Below are 21,134 nucleotides of genomic sequence, written 5' to 3'. Positions count from 1 at the left end.
GATATTAGTAGCGGTACAAGTAGCGATATAAGTACAACGGTACACATTAGAATAGCCTTCTCATATTTCGCAGTGCTTAAGAATAGTAATCTTACTATAATAGAATATACTTTTCTCTTGATTTAATATTAGCAAAAGTCCTTTTTTGAGATCGTCGGTGCGTAAAACGAGTGAGAGAAAGAGAAAGAGAGAGAAATAGAGAAAGAGAGAGAGAGAGAGAGAGAGAGAGGGTAGGTAATTATGAATAGAAATGTCAGAAAAAATTAATGCTTATTCCAATATGTATCTCTGTTCAATTCCATTGCAATTCCATTACGTTTATCGTCTTCTAAAGCTCTTGTCCTCGGATGTGATTATCAAAGGAAACATATAAATAATTTACAACATTGATCGTCGTATTTACATTTTGCATTTTTACAATGGAGTATTTAACTCGGCCAGTTAATCAAGAGTGAAACTTAAGTGTATAGAGAACTGCTACTTCTTTCATCTACGATTTCTTCCATCGCTATATATTTTTAAAGAAGATATGTGTGTAATTGTGTGTATAATATATTTTTATTTTTATAATTTTCATTTGTCAATGTTGAATATTTTTTGGCAATAAGATGTCATAAAATTCTGTTTAAATAGATATTGAAATTTTTCGAATTAATTAAAAAATTTAATAATTCATTTGAAGCTTTGAATGTTAATTTAAAAGTCCATATAATTGCCTGTTAAAATAATTTATTACTATCAAGAAAAGATTGACTCGGGAATGATCCCAGAATTCGTTAAATGAAAGAGGTAATAATAGTTCTCAGACATTCTACATAATCATATAGATGTTCCACTTACATCAACCTTCTATAACTCATGGTAATTTCCTAAAGCTATTTTTACAGCTATTGTAGATAGATATATTGTGATTCATGTACCTTTGAGATATCAAACACTTTCCGGAAGAATAATATAGTCAGAGTGACTCAATAACAATCGGAAAATGGGTTATAGAAGGTTAATCTTCACAAATGTTCTCGAGGCACGTAAAACTGCAAAAGATTTATCTCTCTTAACCATTAATAAAAATACCAAAGCAAATGAAGGCCGGAGATATATGGAATGTAAGCTTGGAAACTCTTACACAGGGGAGTCTAACCGTCTGCGTTGAATCGACCGAATCTAATCACCATAAACGTTCCATTTGTTTTCGCGATACGGCATTGAAAGCACGGATCGTATTCCCGAGCGCGTGAGATTGCAATAAAAATTCCAAATCTCAGAGTTAGAGAGGCGCAATTTCCGTGGACGGTAGTTTGCGAATTTGCGACGGATCGTCGGCTTTATCCTCGAAAATGCGTCTTTTCCCTCGATAGCCTGTGTCTTTGACTTCCAGTAGCATCAAAACCTTTGTTGCAGATTAAAGGCAGAAACCATGCTTGATTACGGCACCGTTATCCTCGGGAAAGCCGTCTGCGAAATGACCAATATCTCGTTTTCGTCATAATATAATGAAATTAAATCCTTTACCGGCAGCTTTAAATTAATTACCGTAATGTGCTTCAAGGATCCAGCCGATTACATTATGCGCGACAAACGGTTGCAAGCACGAATAAATGCGACGTTGAAAATCTGTTTGCTGAATTAAATTTGCAATTGAGAACTTTTGTTTCACAGCCATTAGCACAATCGAAATGGAATCGTTTCAGCGGTTAAAATTACGTAAATCATAAAGAATGAGCTGTTCAAACGATGCAACCAGGTATTCTATCGCGCGCTGGCTCTGGCTCAAATAAATATGTAAAACGCGCTTAACGAATACAAATGGAATGATTATCTTGGGTTGATAGTTACGTAATGATTCCAGGGTTTTGTCGCGATTTTATTGTATTTTTTGCTCAATGTTTTTCTTCATTTTTGTCACGCTCTTGAGCTTGTTAATTGTTAATTATTGACATTGCGTGGATGGCTACTCGCCACTCGAAAAAGATGCGCCGAGATGAACGTAGAGAGATTGGAAAACATCGCCTGGAGCAGGCACGTAAGTGTTTTTTTGATTTCCTTTCTTGCGCTCCATTCCCAGTACTTTTCATCACGCTCGTTTACCCTTCTTTTCTCTTCGTTTCCCTCTTCTTTCTTTTCGCGAGCTACGAGAGACTCTTAACTCGTACAAAGCGTTGCTACGAGAATTCATTTAACATCGAAAAGCATCTAGGAATTTCACTAAGCGAGATTTAGCTCTTACACTTATGCGCTTCCCGTTGAAAATTGTAAAAATTGCTTAAAACGACTTTTTTTTGTGTTACTTAATAATCTCTTACGAAGAGATAAAAACTTAATTTGATACATATCGGCCGTTCGCGCGTGTCCATTTATATATTTTTCTCCGTTCATCTTGATCCGGGGAAAGAGTCCATCAGCGGGGTCAACCTTGCGCCAGAGTAGAAAAACAATTTGAGATTTGGCATTTAAAAGAAAATCAATCCGATTGCGGGGGTGGCCGCGGATATTGCAAAAGCTAAGCTTACTAAAGCTAATGGATTATACTTCTTTTTTCATTAAAATACTTTTTAAATCTCTCTTCATTATGGCGCGTAGTTTACTTCTGCTGGTGTATTTTTCTCCCACCTGACATCCATTGCCGCTGAAATCGATGCCCGAATGCCGGCGATAAAAATCCCGGTCGCAAAGATTCGCCCGATCGTTGGTCGAGGTGGGCGACAACGGCGCTCCCTCTCCCCTTGCTCGTCTTGCAACTTTTGACGCAATGATGCTGCGGATGCGCTGCGTCGAAGCAAAATCGGATAGAAACGTGATAGAAAAATAAAATTTTCGATCGCTGCGACAATTTAAAAATAAAAACTGCGGGAAGAGGGAGAGTCTCTCTTGCCATCGTTGCGGGAGATCATTGTTGGCTTTCTTCACCCCGATCGTATATTACCAGAATGATTCGTCCCTTCGCACTTCTCCGAGCTCCATGCATATAAATATACGCATCACTCGCTACTTGGGCTTGCACCAATAGTCTGATTAATTTGATGAGATCGGTAATTTATTTCCGGTTAGATTATAGTACTGTTTATGAGTTCTTTGATAAATTTGGAGATTGGATTCGATTATGAGGATGAAACTAAAAATTACAGTGAAATAAATACAGAGGAATAAAATATTTATTTTCCGATTGATCTCAAATGCAATTGTAATTTCTTTTAAGTAAATTTAATTTGATAGATATGGCGATTACAACAAGATTATTTAGTGCCAATATTCTCCAAGTTTATCAGAGTATACGATCTTGAAACTTTGCTGCAAAATTTCCAAGAAACCCTGCGCGCAGACAGAGAAGAAATGTTAAGTTTACGTTAACTGATGCTAGTGCAACCAGCACTTAACGCTCGACGGCGCTTAAAAACCTCCACCACATTTAACAGAGTGTTCCACGATTATTGCTAGAGTTCAAGTGATATCCAGGTCGCGTTCGACTTTAAACGCAGTTGCATTCATTTCCTTCGGACAGATCGGAGTGAACGAAACCGGCTATCAACGTTTCGTCCCGGCAACTTGTCTTTTTCGCAGAAAAAGAAAATCTCTTTTCTCATCGCGTCGAAAAGTTTTTCACTCCGACTTGTCAGAGACAAGACATGCTCGAGGCATGCTACGAAAAAATGGCCCTTCAAGCCACGTCCACGATTCCGCGAGGTAAGCACGCACGTAAGTCGTAATCGCAGAAATATCGTAAAGTCTTACGAAATAGAGTGTCGTCAGCAAGAATGTAGTACGGTGATAGTAATGTGAAGTCGAGCTTAAAGTCTTATCTTGAAGTATCTTTATAATGTAGAAGCATAAAAATAACGAGCTGACGATTCATCCGGAGACTTCCTCGTTCGAGTAACTTTCAAAGTAAGAGACTGAAAATGCACAGTAAGTCAAGCGATTGTGATAAGATTGAATCTTCTAAATTGCAAGATATATTTTCTTAGATACTATTTTTATGGCGCTCTTTTTACATATTGTAGTGTGGTAATATTAATATATTTATTGAAGAATATAAATCTCTACGTGTTGACGAACGATAAAGAATATATTTCTGGATAAATAATTTCTTACTGCATAATCTCATTGTCGCTGTATTTATATATTATATACTAGGATTCTTACATAAATGTTCTGTTAGATTTTTCATTTTTTTTTGTTATGCAAGCATCAATCATTTACATTAATAATATGTAATATTTGCCTTAATTTGAAGATTTAAATGAAAACTGCGAGGATTCGATTTGAAAATAAAAACGAAAAAATGTAAAAAAGAATACTCTTCGCAATAGTATGTATAACGTGACTCCTATTAGCGAGGAGCTGGAAAACGAGAAATAATACGAAATTTTTCACATTTCTGATGACGGGTTCTCGAATAAATCTCCGCGACACGACACCGAGACGTGGGTAAATTTGCTTGCCGGTGTAAAATACGCGTTATGAAATAGTCGTTATTTAAATGAGGTTGCTGCAAGCTTTGCTAAAATCTGACGCGCGTGTACGATACGTGTTGATCTTTGGCAATATTTATTCGTGTTAGGAGGATTCGCGCTTTCGAGGTGAACCACACGCGCCAACATCTCGGACAACAACCGTCCGTTGTTTATTTGTTGCTTAAGAGTGATTAAAGACCGGCGGTTCACGCGTGACAATTAAGGCGGTTCCGTAAACTGCCTTCTTCGAGCCAGCATTAAAGCTCCTTCGGGCAATGTTTCTCCTTCTTGCGTGTTTGATCGCGTGGCGTTTTGCCAACATTTACCCGATTTCATATCACGTCAGTAAGCGAGATGGTTTGTTGCACGTACAACACCTTCTGCATCTCCGCGCTTGAAATGTTTTTCTCGATCGTTATTGCTTTTACAAACTACGTTCTCTGGATTTATAAATATTGTCTCTGCCGTTTTTCTTTTTCATTTCGTATGTGCGTCGATGGAAAGTAATGGTATGTTCTTAATACGACTTGCTATCACATCGTGCATATAGACAGGTGGAAACCTAGTTAGAGCATAAATGTGAGACATAATAGATAGATTGAGATTGCGTGGCATTTCATAACAATTTATTTGTTTACGTGGGATGGAGATATTGCGAGGGAATCTGGATAAACCCAGGCGCTTGGCAAATTCCTTGATGCGAGGGCGATGTGGAGCGGAACTCTGACACGGCTGTAAAGTTCGTAACATCGCGAAAGTTAGCGCAGCAATTCTCTCAATTGAGCGAGTATCGAGAGCGCGGGTTTGGAATAGCCTTTACCCTCGGTACGATATTTCCGTCGGACCGAGTATCATTTGGTCCGCTCAGACGTGAGCGATTTCGAAAGAAGGTTACATCTCCGAATACTCTCCAGATCGATCCGGAGCAACGGGTAAACTCACCCGCGATTACTATCCGTGCCAGCTTCGCCGATTTCAACTTTTGCGAGAGGGCAAAACTCGAGGCTGCTCGAATGATCGAACGGAAAGGAGAGCGACTTTGTTGGGGATTTAACGTAAAATTCTTATACAAGAAAGTTCCGCGGCGGCGATCTACTTACGTAAAATTCCAATCGACGCAAACATGACACATAAATCTCTCGAGCGACAGACGCGAGTCTAACGTTGGCGATATCGTCAAGAAAAATACCCCTTTACGATTACATTTCGAGTCAACAAGTCGATACGTTATTGTGTATGTTATTGATGATCCCGTTCACTTTCATTCATCCTTGCTCATCATTATTGCAAATTAATAGCGGTAGTGCTAAAAATTCATTCGCGCGCAAGTAATTCTCGTTTAATAACACTTCAATTTCTTCATTCAAATGATACAAGACAAGATATTGACGTACGCGTCGAGGACTCTTAATTGCATATCCCGGCGGAATAATAAAAGATCCTTCTCAAGAAGCGATGCATCATAATCCCTGACCTGCGAATTACGTAAACGAATATCGCGGCCAATAGTCGCAATCGAATGCGGCGAGTTCGCACTTTCGGAAGCGAATTGCAGGTAATAATGTTAATGTCATATCTCACCGAATGATCATTTGCCAATATCGTTGGCACGACTCTACACGAGCTTCTTGGAGAGACGTTGGTGAAAGAGGCAAAGAAAAATAGGAGCAGAAAGAAAAAATATAGTTTGGAAGTTTGCCAATATCGAGCCGTTCCTGCCGAGCCTCCATGCCTGTCACGCATGTCTGTTCGCGCCATTTCGCCGAGGACATGCGTGTCTCTCTAACTCTCGAGTATCCGAATGTCGTAAATATTTGGCGTGGCTAAATAATGGGATACGTCAATCTGTAACGAGTGATTGATATCTCATCGGCGCGATGTTGCTGCGAGCGCGAGGGCGTCCAATGAATTTCGGATATATCGATCCTTTCATCGTCTTTTGATTAATTTCGACCTCGAAGGATCGTTCGAAGGATTGAATCTCTCTCCTACCTCGAATGGTTTGACAAGCGAATGGTTAATATTTGCTTGTGTGACTAGATCGCGCGATGCTAATTTCCCGACCTAGCTTTGCACGGCGTATTACTTATTTTAAGAATCTTTTGAAATCACATACATAAATGCGAATAATGATATCATTAGAATTTTGAAAAGGATGTGTCGGTGCGGATATGAATTTTTAAACCGAAGTTATATTAAAGCTACGAACAAACACATAATGTCGAGGACGATAATGGCTTTTAAGTTTATCATGGGTATAATTAATCGTTGCTCCTGGCTGCTGGGATATTACAATATGCAAACATATATCCTGGAATTTCCTGCACCACTCTGTTATTATCGTTGCAATTTTATTTCGCTGCGCGAATCGCTAACCGCATTGTTGTTCGTTCTATACATTTTGCAAGCCATCGCTCGATAAAGAAACGAATATAAAACAAGCGAAGGAAGGAGTAAAGTAAGCGTGAAAAGAAAAATATGCTCGGTATAGGGATGATGAAAAATGCCCTGGAGTTTTACGAATGGAAACGTGTGAAAAATAAAGGAAGGAATAAATAATAGTTCAAATTTCGGGCAGCTGTAAATCTCGAGTGGCGAAAAAATTTGCAACTAGTAGTCGGCCGACGAAATTAGCGATGGAATAAGAAGGCCGCAAAGCGTGAAAAACATCGAATATACGTTACGTGGTAAATGAGTTTCGGTCGCCTGGAGAATTGAAGGCACTTTGGCCATCGTTCAAGTTTTATTCCGGAAATAGACTTATCCGCGAACGGCTACTGAAATTCCGGCCACGTGAAAACTTAGGCGAGAAACGCGAGAAGAGATGGGAGGAAAGAAGGGAATAAACCGTCGGGGTGGACCGACGTTAAGGCGAAAGCACGCGCGTCTTGAATTTATGGCGACCCGACGCGATGGCAAGTTTAGTACAGCTAAAAAATTAAGTAAAAACAAAGAAGCGCGAGAAATACACGGACTCCCTCTAATATCGAGTGTCATCAATTTGATGACAAAAAATTAGCTAAAATATGATTATCACGACACGCGGAGATAAAGACTGCAGAAATATAGACGGTGTGCGCTTTTATGGCACGGCAAAAATTTGTCGAGCGTTCTGAAGAATACCAGATAAGCGCGAGTCGCGCAAGCTCCATCGACGTGTCCGTTATGCAAAGAATTTCAATATATTCGCTTCTTTTTTCGTTTCATTTCGTCAGATAAAAAAGAGTTTGCTGCGCACGAAACGAAGTAATATTTATCGCAATATCAATATTAGACGAGTCACTCATCTCTTCTGGAAATGATTACTCAGATCGCGGTACAGATCTACGTAGCTTTTTGCGAAAACTCTAAAGAATGAGAGCCCTGAAACGAACGAAAAACTTATCGAACATTGCGTTAATTTTTTAGTGTCCAAAAAAGCGACAAGTCGGGCAGATTCATGGGATTTTATTCTATTATTCCGTATATGGCTGATCCCCCCTGGTGTGCGAAATGGATAAAGGTTCTTAAATCACACGGGATAAAAGTCAAATTCTAAGCGGTGATTTATTTCTCAAATTTACCGAATATATTTCGCAAATTTAATATTTGTCTGTTGGTATAAACCAAATATTGTTTTATTATGTCGAGCTTATTTTTACGCACTATATTGAATGCGTAAAATTTTTGTCGCCCTATAATAAATATATATGCGCTCGTTTTTTGAGGCAATAAACATATGCTTCGTAGCGTCGCATTTAAATCTCTAGAGATATTTTTGTGAATTTTTGTTGCCGGTTATGTGGCATTTCTCTCTGTCACAAACTCATTCTTGTATAAGTTGACTCATATCACATCTCGCTTTACATTCATCCAGTCGTAGAATAGTGAACGTGCAGCGATAGAAAAAGATAGAATCCCGCTTTGAAAATTCAATGGTACCGTGAATTTTAGCTTCTCGAAGGGTTCTTTTTCTTTATTCATTTTTTCTTTGCAAACCTACTTTTTCTTTTTTTGCTAAGGCAAAACGCGTTAATTTTCCGCAGCAATAAGATCTCTCAGGAACATACGTTATAAATTTATTTTTAATCTCGCTCGTTAACGATTGCGCACATTCGTATTTATTTTATTCGTTTACCGGTGAAACGAATGAATTTCTCGTTTTTGCTAATTCTAATTATCGCCGCATCTCAGATTCCGCGCGACGCGAAACTTGAAAAGGAGACTACGTCGTTGATTATAAGAACCGAAACTTTCTTCGCAGACCTCGGTGGTCTCGGAAAAAGCTTCGCCGAATCCTGGTTTTTGCACGCGGAAATACAACCAGGCGCATCTTGCAATTTTGACAGCAACGCGCTACATATTGCATGACGGCACCAGACTGGGCGCTTATGTATTTTTCATAAGACGTCGGCGATCCTCTCTCGGACCTTATTTAACTTGCCGTTATCTTTCGTGCGCCACCGGTCCGTCGTGTTTGCTTTCTCTCTTTCACGACATGTTTTTCCAATTTCCTCGGCAACGACCTCTTATCTGCCCCCGCGTGTAAACGTCGGTTTATTCTTTAAAAGAGTTGACCGAGAGGTCATGAACCGTGTAAGATTTATGATCCGGACCGTCCTTATTGTCGTGGAATTTATCCCCGTTCGGTCTCGCATCCGTAAGAAACGCCATCGGCATAGCTAACCGTATGTTCGCTTTTCGCTTTCCTCTACCTTCTTCCTTTCTCACGCGATTATCTCCAACATTTTTCTTTTTGCTCTTCGCGCAACTTCGCCCTGGCACTCATTCGACTATATCTCGTGGAACGCAGAATGTTATAACGGATCGATCCGGGAGACGTCTGGCTGCGTCTCTCTTCCATACCTACTTCCACCTATCTGCCTACTTCCTTTAATCGTCCTTGGCGCTCTCGCTCTGTCACATTGGATTTTCCCCGCTCTTATCCGACGAACATCTGACGCTCTTCTTTATATCGAAGAATAGGAGATCCGAAATTCTGATAAATCCATGTACCAATACTGTCACATCGCGTGGGTGTTCTCTACTAACTAAACGTAAGTCATTATCGCTGTCCGCTTTCCCTGCACTCTCGCTTTATTGTCTCCTACACCGTGCGATTATAGACAATCAATCGTGTCAATCGATTCGAATTTTCGATGAATTATTTCTCCTTCGCTTCTTTTAATCGTATTATGTAGAGATCCGTCCCGTAAGTTCGGTCTTTCCCTCATTTAATTTAATCACTCTTGACGTTCGCTTTATTTCAATCTAATATTTCTGTCTCTTCCGCCTTTCCTATCTTTGACTCTAGTTTAATGTTTCATGGGAGCGGATCTTATATTATAATGATTATATATGATGATGAATTGATCGTCATTATGCGAGAAACAGATAGATTATCGCATGTTCTTTCAGTCTTGTTTCGAATCGTTTTTCATGTAATTTTAATCAGTTTATTCCAGGTAAAAGTATCTGTTCCAAATGACGCCCGATACTCTTGTCTTTATTGATCGCAAGTTTTATTCTACTTGAGTCTTGAATGAAAATTAGATCGTTGAAATTTGGAAGTAGAACATCAAGAGTGTCGATGAATTAAAGCACATAGATTTAAGAGATCTGAAGTAGATGTAATTTTGCTGTCAATATTCGACGTTATTACGTAGTACTCATATTTAATAATCTCATTCATTATTTTTCATTATCCTCGCTTTCTTTATAATTCTATTTGTATACTTTCTAGTAAAATATCCTATTATCAGAGCACATTATGCGATACACGACTAATGTAATAACATAACTGGACTCTTTTGCGATTCAAGACTAACATATATCGTTCTTCTTCCATATTTATTTTAATTATATTCCCCGTGCTTTTCTTCGATTTCACATTCTAATCCGGCAAAGATCCTATTGATGATACGCTGCACTGTAAGCAGGTAAATTGTACGGTCGAACGATTCGTCTCTCGTAAGTGACGTAAAACACTCATTAATATCGGAAAGAGTGGATTGTTCATTACCCATCTTCTTCCTTTGCTTAGTCACCGTCTCGGTACCGCCGAATTTTTGCCACGCCGTCTAATACCGCGTTACGCAACGTGAGTCGATATTCTCGCGATGGCGCCGCAGTTTGTTAAGAAATCACTTGCACGCGCAAATGGTGCGACCGGGCATCAAATCGCTGGTGCAATTTTACTAGTAGCACGCAACGCTCGTTAATATTTTACCCGACATCATTTTTTGACATTTAAAAATGAATAATCGACAGCACTTCTAAGGTGATCTTATATAAAGTAATACTCGTATTATATAAATGTCTCCAAACGGCATATCGATATTTATACTCTTGATTGAATTGATTATACGATTGAATGACGAGGAAATTTAATAGAAGAGCGTTGCGTAAAAAAAACGAAGATTACAAAAGGATAAAGGCGAATTGTACTTTCTCGTTGTTGTTGCGCTATTCATCGTCAAAAATAAAAATGCACGTAAAAATTGCACGTCTCCTGATTCTTTTGTCGGTATTGTTGGAATACGTACGTGCTCATTGTGTGACTTCGGAATTTTTGTTCGTACTCACAACGCAACGTCCACACAATGCACGATCAGTTGTGTCTGCATTTGAATGCTTATCCCCGCTGCAATTTTCCTGCTATCCTTTTCCGTTTTTTTTCCACTTTTTACTTAATATAAAGACGCTGCAATAATCGGAAATAACGCCGGCAACCTTCGTTAATATTCGAGCGTCGCGCTCGTCGAGCATCTTTTTTGAATTTTACTCGTTATTTTATTACCGTGATGTTACTTTGTCGACGGAATAAGGAAAATGCAGAGGAGGAATTACGCGACAAAAGAACCTGCTTTTGAGGCGAGAGAATGCCCCGATGAGAATACTCTCCTCTCATGATTCATATATCTTCATCGTTCGTACTCTAATAATTTCTTCATATCGAGAAATTCTGTACGTTTTCTAATTAACAGTGTAATTTGTCACGTCCAGTCTCCTTGAAAGCTACGATTATTTGAATGCTACACATCTATTTATTAGCACCGAATTTCGGATTTCCTCGAAATCGGATCGTTAATGAAAATGGAGGGATCGATTCACCAACGGGGAACGAGAACCGATCTTCTCCGAGAGCCAGATAGAAAGAGAGAGATAGAGAAAGTAGAAAAAAGTGAGATAGATTATAATTCTTTGACGAGAGATTTCTTCAAAAATAGTCGCAAATCTCTACATCTCAGACGCTTTTTGCACTCGCGTAATTATTCTATTCTATTATATACGTGCATACCAAACCGCGCGGATGTGGACTTGCCTTTTCTCAGGGTTGCTTTTCATCGGCCGATTATCGGGACGAGCAGTTCACTCAGTTCGCGCCGATAATTATGATAATGATGACGGCGTAGAGACTTCCGATATCGAAGATTGCGTGCCGCCTATGATGGAAATTAGGGTTACTCGCCGCCCAGGGATAACGCCTGAACGATCCTGGGATCGGCCTTGCTACCCTCCCGAAACTCTTCGAGGGTGAGCTTGTCGTCGTGGTTCTTGTCCATCTGGTCGAAGATTTTGTCGACCCTCTTTTGTGGGGTGTTCTCATCCTCGGCTTGCGGTTGCTGTCCCTGGAACATCCAATATTATCCTTCCCTTGGAATTTAATTAATTGACGGGACTTAATGAGGCTTCCAATTGCCATGTTATCCTTACTAGAGAGAGGGCGAACGTGCTTAAATATTTCTTTACTATAGATTATGAATCTATTAATGCATTTTTAAAACTAAAAAGAGAAATTAGTAAGATTATTTTAGAAAAAGTATCTGCAAATTTTCTATTAAAAATGCAAAAATGAATATGCAGAGAATTTAATTCCTATTATCGTGAAGCTTTATTGCCGTTTCGATGATATGAGAGAGCAATAGGTTTTACTATCCATTATTATTTTATTGGCGGGGAATTTATTGCCGGTAGCGTCATGTTGGCTTATAACACCACGCGGGATATTGACTTTTAACACATTCGTTTGATCTCGCGAGTTTTAATTGAAATCGGCCGATCCGCTAATTTCCGATAATGTGATTCGGTTTTATCGGTTGCATTTAGATCAATCGCGGTACGATCGTGTTTCAAAGTCGACGTATCATTAAAGTTTTCGTTCATGCGCCTTTGTTGGTCCGCATATTTATGGATTACCATGCGTGAACCCCCCCCCCCTTTCCCCCCGCGGGTATGTACACATAATAACGTCACTGTATATATTTCTCTTTGAAATTAATATTAACGAGACTTCAAAGTGATTAATGGAGAATCGTTGTCGCGCGATGGACTTTTCGAGATCACGCTCCAACGAATTTTACGCTAAAATGTGCATCAGGTGCGCAATATCCGTGCAAAACAACGCCTAGAGAGTGTCAACGTAATATATGTGTGATCCTTCGGGGGATTTCATTCCATAGGAGTTTTTCGTCCCGGTGGAAGTAACGCGGAAAGTTTAGCACGAAAGTGCGCTATCACGAGCGTGGGCGACCTTGTTAGTATCGATGCTTTAATTAGCGCACATGGCATTACGGAGGTAATGCCTGTTTCCGGGAGAAGCGCACGTTCATTATTAGCGCCGGTACATTATTTTCTATTCATTCGCCGCGTGATGATATCCGGAATGAAACAATTAAAGAGTTAGTACGCAGACGTCACCCGATGAAAGATTATAATGACTGTTGCATAATGAGAGGTCACACTGTGTAACTTCGAAGAAGCCGCATACATCGCGCTTGTGTCAAGAGCAATAGCGAGGGCGAGTAACGTTATAGTTTGTGTCGCTAACTCGCTTGCAGGGCACCGGTTGGAAGCTACGCAGAGGATTATAACTTCCACTAGTTATGCATAACGCGCTCGTTGGGATAAAATATTGACTTGATATTGAGCACGCGAGTCATTACGATTGTAGCGAGCAAATCGCGGATTTAAGCAGACACATAAATCTTGTGTAAGCGATTTTACTTACAGCTATCAAATAAATAAAACAAGCAATTAAATAGTATAATATTAAAATAATAATAGATTATTTTTTCTTTCGAAGTTTGTACTATTGGATTTTTAATAGCAACTTCTTCTCCAAGAATTTGTGATTATCTAGAGATGGGTCAATACTATTTTTGAAAAGATTGAACGTGGATGGTAAGAAGACCAACAAAATGGAGAAGCGAACAACGTAATATGTTTCATATGTCGTAAGTTTCCTCGCGGACCAAGTACGTTGAAAGGGATACACTTACCACCATCTGATATATCGCGTCGACTATATTGTACATCTCGTCCCTCGTAATGAAGCCATCGTTGTCCACGTCATACAAACGGAAGGCCCCTGAAAAGAGACGAGGAAAGGAAGAGAAACGCAATTGACTTCTGCAACTGAATTCTTAGGAAGATGACCGAAAGGGCGCTTCTGAGAGGAAAAACTCTCCGTTTTGTGTTTATTTTTCTCTCTCGCGAGCTTGCAAGTATTCTCCACGACGGTATCTAGTTTGCAATCGTGATAACTTTGACGAAGCTATACATTTCATTGTTCACTTCTGTTCAGATTGCGATCGTTCATCGATAGCTATTCTCTTGAAGAGGACAATCGAGAGAGTTTCGTTTATCGTCTCGCATTGCGGTGATCATCTTTTATAGTTCGTCTAGTTTATAGTTCGTCTCGAATTTTATGTGTAATTCTTTTCACAGTATATCTCGAATGTCTTTTCTTCGCGAAACATAACTCGCAGAAAATATGAATATTAAATTATTATTTGATAAGCAAGTGAAAAAGTAATTTAATTTAATTTTTACAAATATATTTATCAAAAATTTCATCAATTTTCTGAAAAAATGTAAAAAGCAATTACTTTTTAATTATCAAGTTTAATTTAATCACGTGAAGCTAGAAGTTAGAAGGTGATTTTTTTTTTTCAAATAAAGTTGGATGACTTAAGTTTTCGACTTAACTATCTTGAATAAATCAAATAGAGAAATATACGTAGGAGGATCTTGGCAATTGCTTGTGATATATCCAAAGTAGAGTGGGCAAACAACATAGCTCACGAGAGAATTTTCCCAAATTCAAGTGGATAAGTTTTTTCAAGGGGAATCAGGAACGAGGTACTCACAGTGAAGCTTTTCGTCCAGGTTGCCGCGTGACGTCACTGAGAGAGCTCTTATGAACTCCTCGAACTCTATCGTACCATCCTGAAACAACATTCGACATTTCCTTATTTTGTTGCACGCGAAATGTTTTCTTCTATTAATTCCAAACTATTCGAGAATCACGAATTAATTGACAATCGTCCTTTTCAGAGACAAACTAGCAGTTATAATTAAATCTAATAACTATCGATATATTGTGTATATAAATTTCTCTCTCTCGAATATCTTTATCTTCTCTCGGGACTTTGCAAGTTGAGTAGTTTTGTAAAAGAAATCTGTGGGAAATTTCTGTCTCAAATATATATTTTTCTCAATATCCCCGATATAATTGATTTGCGGCGAGAAATATTCATTGAATTACTCCGAAAACAAGCCAGCACTGATTAAATATCGCGATCAATTCGACTTGATTAAATGTTTGTTTTAGCGTGAGAATTTGTTCAATGCATGATTTTATGTAAATTCGCTATATGTAACAACCTATTCTTATCTAATGTCAGACTAAATAAATGCTGAACCGGCAGTTAAACGCGGCAATAAAGATGTTGCGAGGGCAACGACAGCGATGGGGGAGAAAAATAATTTGAGCAAGATGTGGTCGAAAGCACATCGCGTGATCGCCCTTTGCACGCAAGCGCCGACATGACGATCGCAAATTTTAGAAGCGTGAGAGTTCGTGGAAAGCTACAATGTGTGGATACGTGACAAGAAACTCACGGCGTTCTCGTCGAAGACTCTGAAGACAAGGGAGGCGAACTTTGACGGGTCACCCTGCGGGAAGAACTGCTTGTAGATCTTTATGAACCCCTGAAATCACGCGAGGTTCGTGCATATCTCGAGCTTTTCACTCGTTATCGATTATTTGGGGTGATCAACCCTTTCCTTCTCTGTTGTTGTCACGTAGCGTGTGATTAATGTATACTCTTTCCATAGAGTAAAACATTCAACTATTCATATTCATTTGAAAAATTTCCATATATTAATCTTTTCTGTTTTACAATTTTGGTAAATGAAAAAAAGAGAAGGAGAAGGTTAATGTAATTAATATATGTTAACAGTATGTATACATACCTGTTCTGTTAGCAGTCCATCGGGACAATCTTTCAAAAATCCTTTGTGCCTAAATCACATATAAAGTAGTCCTATTATAAATAATTATCTATAAAACAGAAATACAATATTTTGCGTCGTTAATTATTATGAAATAATTTCTCGAGAATCTATTTGTGTGTGTTCTAATAGCTTGTAATAAATTCTGATAACTTTTTATTTTAATTTGACAAAGAATTACATTAACAATATTCTGTTATAAATTATTTTCTTTTAATTATCGTCGAAATCTTCAATCATCCTGTCCAAGTTTGTACAAGTTTTGATAATGACTTATTGTCTCTCTTCCTTAGAATTAAACTTACCATTGACGAATCTCCTTTTCAGTGACTGTAACAGAAACAAGAAAGGAGATTTGCAGAAGTAATTAATTATTGACCATACGACGTAAATAGCAAGATTGAGTTATTCCGCGCGTGAAAAGTGTTCGGTGAGAAAAAGCGCGACGGAAAGAGTCGCGGAGAAAGAAATTTAAAGGGGAGAAGGGGAAAGGAAGAGAATTATTGTTCTCGGTGCTCCAGGCTCGTATCAACTGCCGTGTGATTTATTGTATGACGGATTTTCTCGGTAAATTCAGTACGGAGGTATAGTGTCATTGAAAAACTCGATTGTCCCGTGAAAGCGATCAAATTTTTATACGGTACCGTGTGCATCTGGACTGGTCTACGCTCATCGTTCCTTGTTGTGTCAAACCAAGAACGAGAAAGAGCTGAAAATATTACGTTGTCTTCTACTTTAACTTTGAACATAAAAATAAAAATGTATCGCGCTCATAGAAATGATGAATTGAAAGAAAAAACGATGCAATACAGGACGATTCATTCGGTCGATTGAATTTATTTGAGCGAGGGAAACGAATAACACCGCAAAAGACAATCGATAAGACGGCAATTTCAAGACGGATGTGTGTTGCTATTTGAATAATGAAAGTTTCCCCTCGAATCTTTGTATTTAAGCGAATGGATTACTCGACGTTTTTTACGATGGTGATCGAAGAAAAAAATCGGCAAAATAGAAAAGGAAAATTAGCTACGAATAGTAATTATGTCGCGTCTTGCTGATTCGTTTCGTAAACTTCATAAAGAGTACTTTATCAAAATTTTATTTGTGCATTTTTTATTAAAAGGAAAATATTACTGTGATTTGATGTGTTGTTTGTAAAATTAGACAATATCAAATAGATATTAGTATTTTTTTAAGCATAGGTGATTAAGAATATTTTACAAAATCTTCTATTGACATTTTATTTTAATAATTAACCAGACGATAGTTATTAAGTACATGTGTCGTGAGGAAAACGCTTTGCTTTCTACGTCAGCTGAACTGAATGTGTTATGGCAGAATGGGACAAAGGGTAAAGGGCGAAGGACGAACATTTGGGGTCGATAGAACTAGGAGAGACCATGAAGAGTTTTGTGGTTTATATGGTAATCTTGCATCATCCCGAGTATACCATTAGCTTTTACGAATAGTGCAGCTCAAACTTCTCTCGTATGAGATGAGCTCCAACTGCTCCAGAAATCACATGATCTAATCAGAAATTATCTAATCAAAATATTATCAGAATGGTTTCTCTTTTATTTGTCGGAGAGAATATTCGAAAAGTTTTTCGCCATCGAGCGAATTTCGTGAGGGAATTACTTCTGGCGTATTTTTATCCGAACGAAAATAAAATCACTTTTGTTACTCTTTATTTTACTCTCGTAGAAATTGATTCTCGTCGAATATCAAGAATTAAGCGAAACAGATCACCAATGATTATGATATTAACGGAGCTCAAGCTCGCAAGCCGATCGTTATTTTTTAAGTTGACAGGGCGATGCCCGCGATGGATTGCTGAAATATTTCTATAACGATGCAAATAAGATTTGCGTTGGAGATATTTTCAGCGAAACGATTCGTGTTCGTGATTCCTCCGTGGTTTTGCGACGCCGCAATAAAAAGCTTATTTAAAACTCGAATCATTATTGTAGCCTATGCAGTGCACGATATCCATGTAAATCGATTGGTCTCGTTCGTATACTGTCCTGTTTTCGACTTTTTATTTTCGGAGCTCCTTCGATCGATCAGCTGTCGGTTAACTGTCAGTTTCGGCGCCGATATCTTTGTGAGAGGTATTATATGTGTCTCGGGGGATATTAATTTCATGTTTAATCTCAAATATAATCTAGCACTTTGCCATTTCCGACATGGAACCTTCGTTAATCAAAAGAGTTTGGTTTGAGAGTATAAAGGTGTAGCAGCGAATCACGCAACTCTTGAAAAACGTCTGACGTTTTAATGAGAATGAGAATTCCTTTCATTTTTCATTCTATTGACTCATGGAGCAGATTCCAAACGACGTGTAAGTCATTATTAATTTTCGCAAGGTTCATTTAATTAATTACTTGCATGTGTTAGTGACATAATGATAGTCATTTTATGGCTGCTCGCTTTGACGAATAATTTCACAATATGAAACGTTATATAATATTATCGCATGTTATCGATCAGACGGAACATTTAGCTATATTTAGATATATCATGTGAGTGTTTGTGTCCCGAGTTTCGAAATATTCGAATCCTGTAATTGGCTTGAGGGTCGAAAATGCTTAATTGACCGTAGTTACTCGTCCATTGGACTTAGGGGTTTTGCCGACTAAATTGCATCTTCTTTTTCTCCATTTCCTCCCTTTTCTCGTTCGTTAAATCTCTCGATATCTTTCTAGCTGCAAACTTTTTTCCTGAGCAGGGAAAAAGCGCGCCTCTCTAAATGATAATTCAGTTTATCGCGTTAATTCGCATAAACTCGCTCGGAAACGAGGATTAGCCGCGACTCTGTAACCAGTGTGTGATATTTAAATGAAATTATTTTACTACGATACCCACGTGTGTGTATTTAATCGCTGCGATAAAATATTGGAGAAATCTCATAATGGAGAATGCAAATTTTAGGAGATACTATGTAAAAAAGTTAACATATATTATTTTTGAGTATATATTCGCATTGCATATTATATTGTATACTTTAACAATTGGTAAGTTTAACAATTTAAAAGAGAAATTTTTCGATAAAAATAAATAAATAATTATATATACATATATATATATATATATATATATATATCCTATCATAAAGCAATATATATGTGTGTGTGTATGTACATATGCATGTATACGTATACATAATGCTTTTTAAAAAATATTTTTGAAAAATAAGTTTTATATATAAGTTTTATAAGTTTTATAAAAATAAGTTAATTTTATAACGATAAATGGAAACAATTGAAAGTAATCAATAAAAGAAAAAAAGAATAAAAGAAGAATTTGTTGGCATTTGTTTCCATTTGAGTTAAAGAAAGGAAAGAGAGAATAAGCGAAGAGGACGTTTGACGAAAATAAGAGCAAAAGTTTAAATCAAAATACATTCTTAAGATTATCTACAGTTACCTGGAATCCTTTCAAAATGTCTGTATTTAGTTTTTATTCTTAGCGCGAAACTGTAAACAAAAGATAATACAACACAGTTTAGCTTGCCAAGACCTTCACTTAAAGGTTGTTTATCTGGCAGTCATGTTTGGGAAGTCGTGGATAGTAGATCTCTATCATGTTTTTACGCATCATTTCGTATTTCTCTTTTCTTGAAATCGCTGTCGCGTGGATTCTTGCATCTCTCTCTTTCCATCTGTGTCTTCATCCGTTAATAATCTCGGGTGCTACTTTTTTTTATCGGGGCGTATCTTCCGTCATGACGAACACGAATTTTTCTAATCTTCAGACTCAACGATGCTCATCAGAAGAGAGTACGAACTGTCGAGGGCTGTCGCGTATACGAGGAGTCGTAGAAATTCAACGATATTGCTGTCACCACTTCTGTCGCCGTTCTAAGGTAATCTCTTATTTTCCGGCGTTTGCGTTAGATTGGCGTTTTTGCCGCCGTCCGTTTCGTTCGCCTCGACGATAAAGTCGAAACTGTCAAATCAATCGATCAATGTGCTTCGCGTGAATATTTCTTTTGCCTTGCAAATCGCATCATTCCATATTCTTGCGCGTCGTATATTTTGCACTTGTGATTTATTCGAAAAGACGTGCGTACATATAATGCGACGTTTACAACCAGATATCAGGAAAGTTTAAATGCAATGAATTTTTAGATAGGACATAAAATATACGTAAACGTATTTTAACTATTGCGCGGTTGCATTTAATGCTGGGAAACACAAAATTGTATATGTATTAATCATATGTCGTAAGCACGGCGTACCCAAGTCTTGAATTAATTCGGTGAAGCTCTGCTTCCCTTACGCTTCGTCGTTATTCAAATTCGTTGCTTCATCATGGGAATACTCTCGAGCGTGCCAACTGACTGTCGGAGAACTATACGAGGCGTTTATCAAAATGATTGCTTTAAACGCGATCATTTTTGCTTCAGAGATTCAAATGCATGGTATCACACATATAATCTTGTGAGATACGTATATTAAGCTGCATTTTAATTTTTTGCACGCTTAGCAATTTATCTGTATTTTATTTGTCGTTTAAATTATCAAACAAACTGTGTTCAATGTTTAATTTTACCAAAAATTATATTAAATAAAAATCAAATTTAAATAAATGAATATTTAATTCTTAATTTACAGTATCTACTCTATAGATGACTTATTAAATATACATATAATTATTCATGGCTTTTCAAATATTAATATAAATGAAAGATTCAAACAACAAATCAGACAACTGTTTGATAATATAATCGTTTTATTCGTTTTATAATAATTTAAATATGATTGCACAATTGAAATATTTTAAGAGTTTTTTTAATAAACTTTGCCATTTTTTTGCAATTTATCTCTACGCGTTAAATATATATATATATAAAAGTATTTCGTAAAATTATATTATTTCGAATTATTTTAATTTATCAAGTTCCAAGATTCATTCAGTCATTTGAACTAGTAGTGATCTCAATAGATCTCAGTAGAAACAAACAAAAAGAAACAAAAGCAGAGGGAAACTCATAGGAATGTACTTTTTCAAACAGTTGTTTCGAAAACTCATCTCGATATATATCCCCTTTATTCCAAGAACATAATCTTACTTTCTTGACCGGAGCAAAGAATTTTTCCATTGTTCACGCATTGCCCGAATGATCGATCGGTGGATCCTTTCCTATAAAATACGTGTGACCCCAAAAGAAACCAACTCATTGGTCTTCGTGCGAGTTTTATAAGCCGGTCGGTTGGATAATGGCTAAAAAAATCAGATGGAAATTTGTGTGGAATCCGATCTGATAGCGACCCATTTTTCACAATCCCATCCTCTTTCACGATGGATGCTGGATAGTGTAGATATTCTCCCCTTTTTCGACCTCGAGTCGATTGTCGCCGGTGTATTTTTCACAGGTCACGCTATTCTTTACGAGAAGCG

The 21,134-nt window shown here is 37.7% G+C and overlaps 1 protein-coding gene and 1 long non-coding RNA gene across 3 annotated transcripts in view; one reads left to right on the top strand and one right to left on the bottom strand.

The window, feature by feature from the left end:
- Window positions 1–11,755: 11,755 nt before the first annotated feature.
- LOC105253548 (frequenin-1) overlaps window positions 11,756–21,134 on the bottom strand; it is a 30,912-nt gene continuing 21,533 nt past the window's right edge. For both annotated transcript variants that reach the window (XM_011261656.3, XM_025408078.1), the window contains exons 3-8: window positions 16,034–16,058; window positions 15,690–15,738; window positions 15,336–15,425; window positions 14,582–14,660; window positions 13,712–13,800; window positions 11,756–12,061 (exon numbers count right to left, since the gene is read on the bottom strand). In XM_011261656.3, the coding sequence (XP_011259958.1) occupies window positions 11,894–12,061; window positions 13,712–13,800; window positions 14,582–14,660; window positions 15,336–15,425; window positions 15,690–15,738; window positions 16,034–16,058 (500 nt within the window). In that variant the 3' untranslated portion in view covers window positions 11,756–11,893. The remainder of the gene's footprint in view (window positions 12,062–13,711; window positions 13,801–14,581; window positions 14,661–15,335; window positions 15,426–15,689; window positions 15,739–16,033; window positions 16,059–21,134) is intronic.
- LOC105253559 overlaps window positions 19,295–21,134 on the top strand; it is an 82,601-nt gene continuing 80,761 nt past the window's right edge. The window contains exon 1 of the long non-coding RNA XR_003122687.1: window positions 19,295–19,596. This is a non-coding gene — a long non-coding RNA (uncharacterized LOC105253559). The remainder of the gene's footprint in view (window positions 19,597–21,134) is intronic.

This window comes from Camponotus floridanus, unplaced genomic scaffold (assembly GCF_003227725.1).
Source record: "Camponotus floridanus strain SB8 unplaced genomic scaffold, Cflo_v7.5 scaffold2, whole genome shotgun sequence".
NCBI lineage: Eukaryota > Metazoa > Arthropoda > Insecta > Hymenoptera > Formicidae > Camponotus > Camponotus floridanus.
Note: the sequence above shows the minus strand (reverse complement) of the source record. Positions and strands in the feature narration are given on the sequence as shown.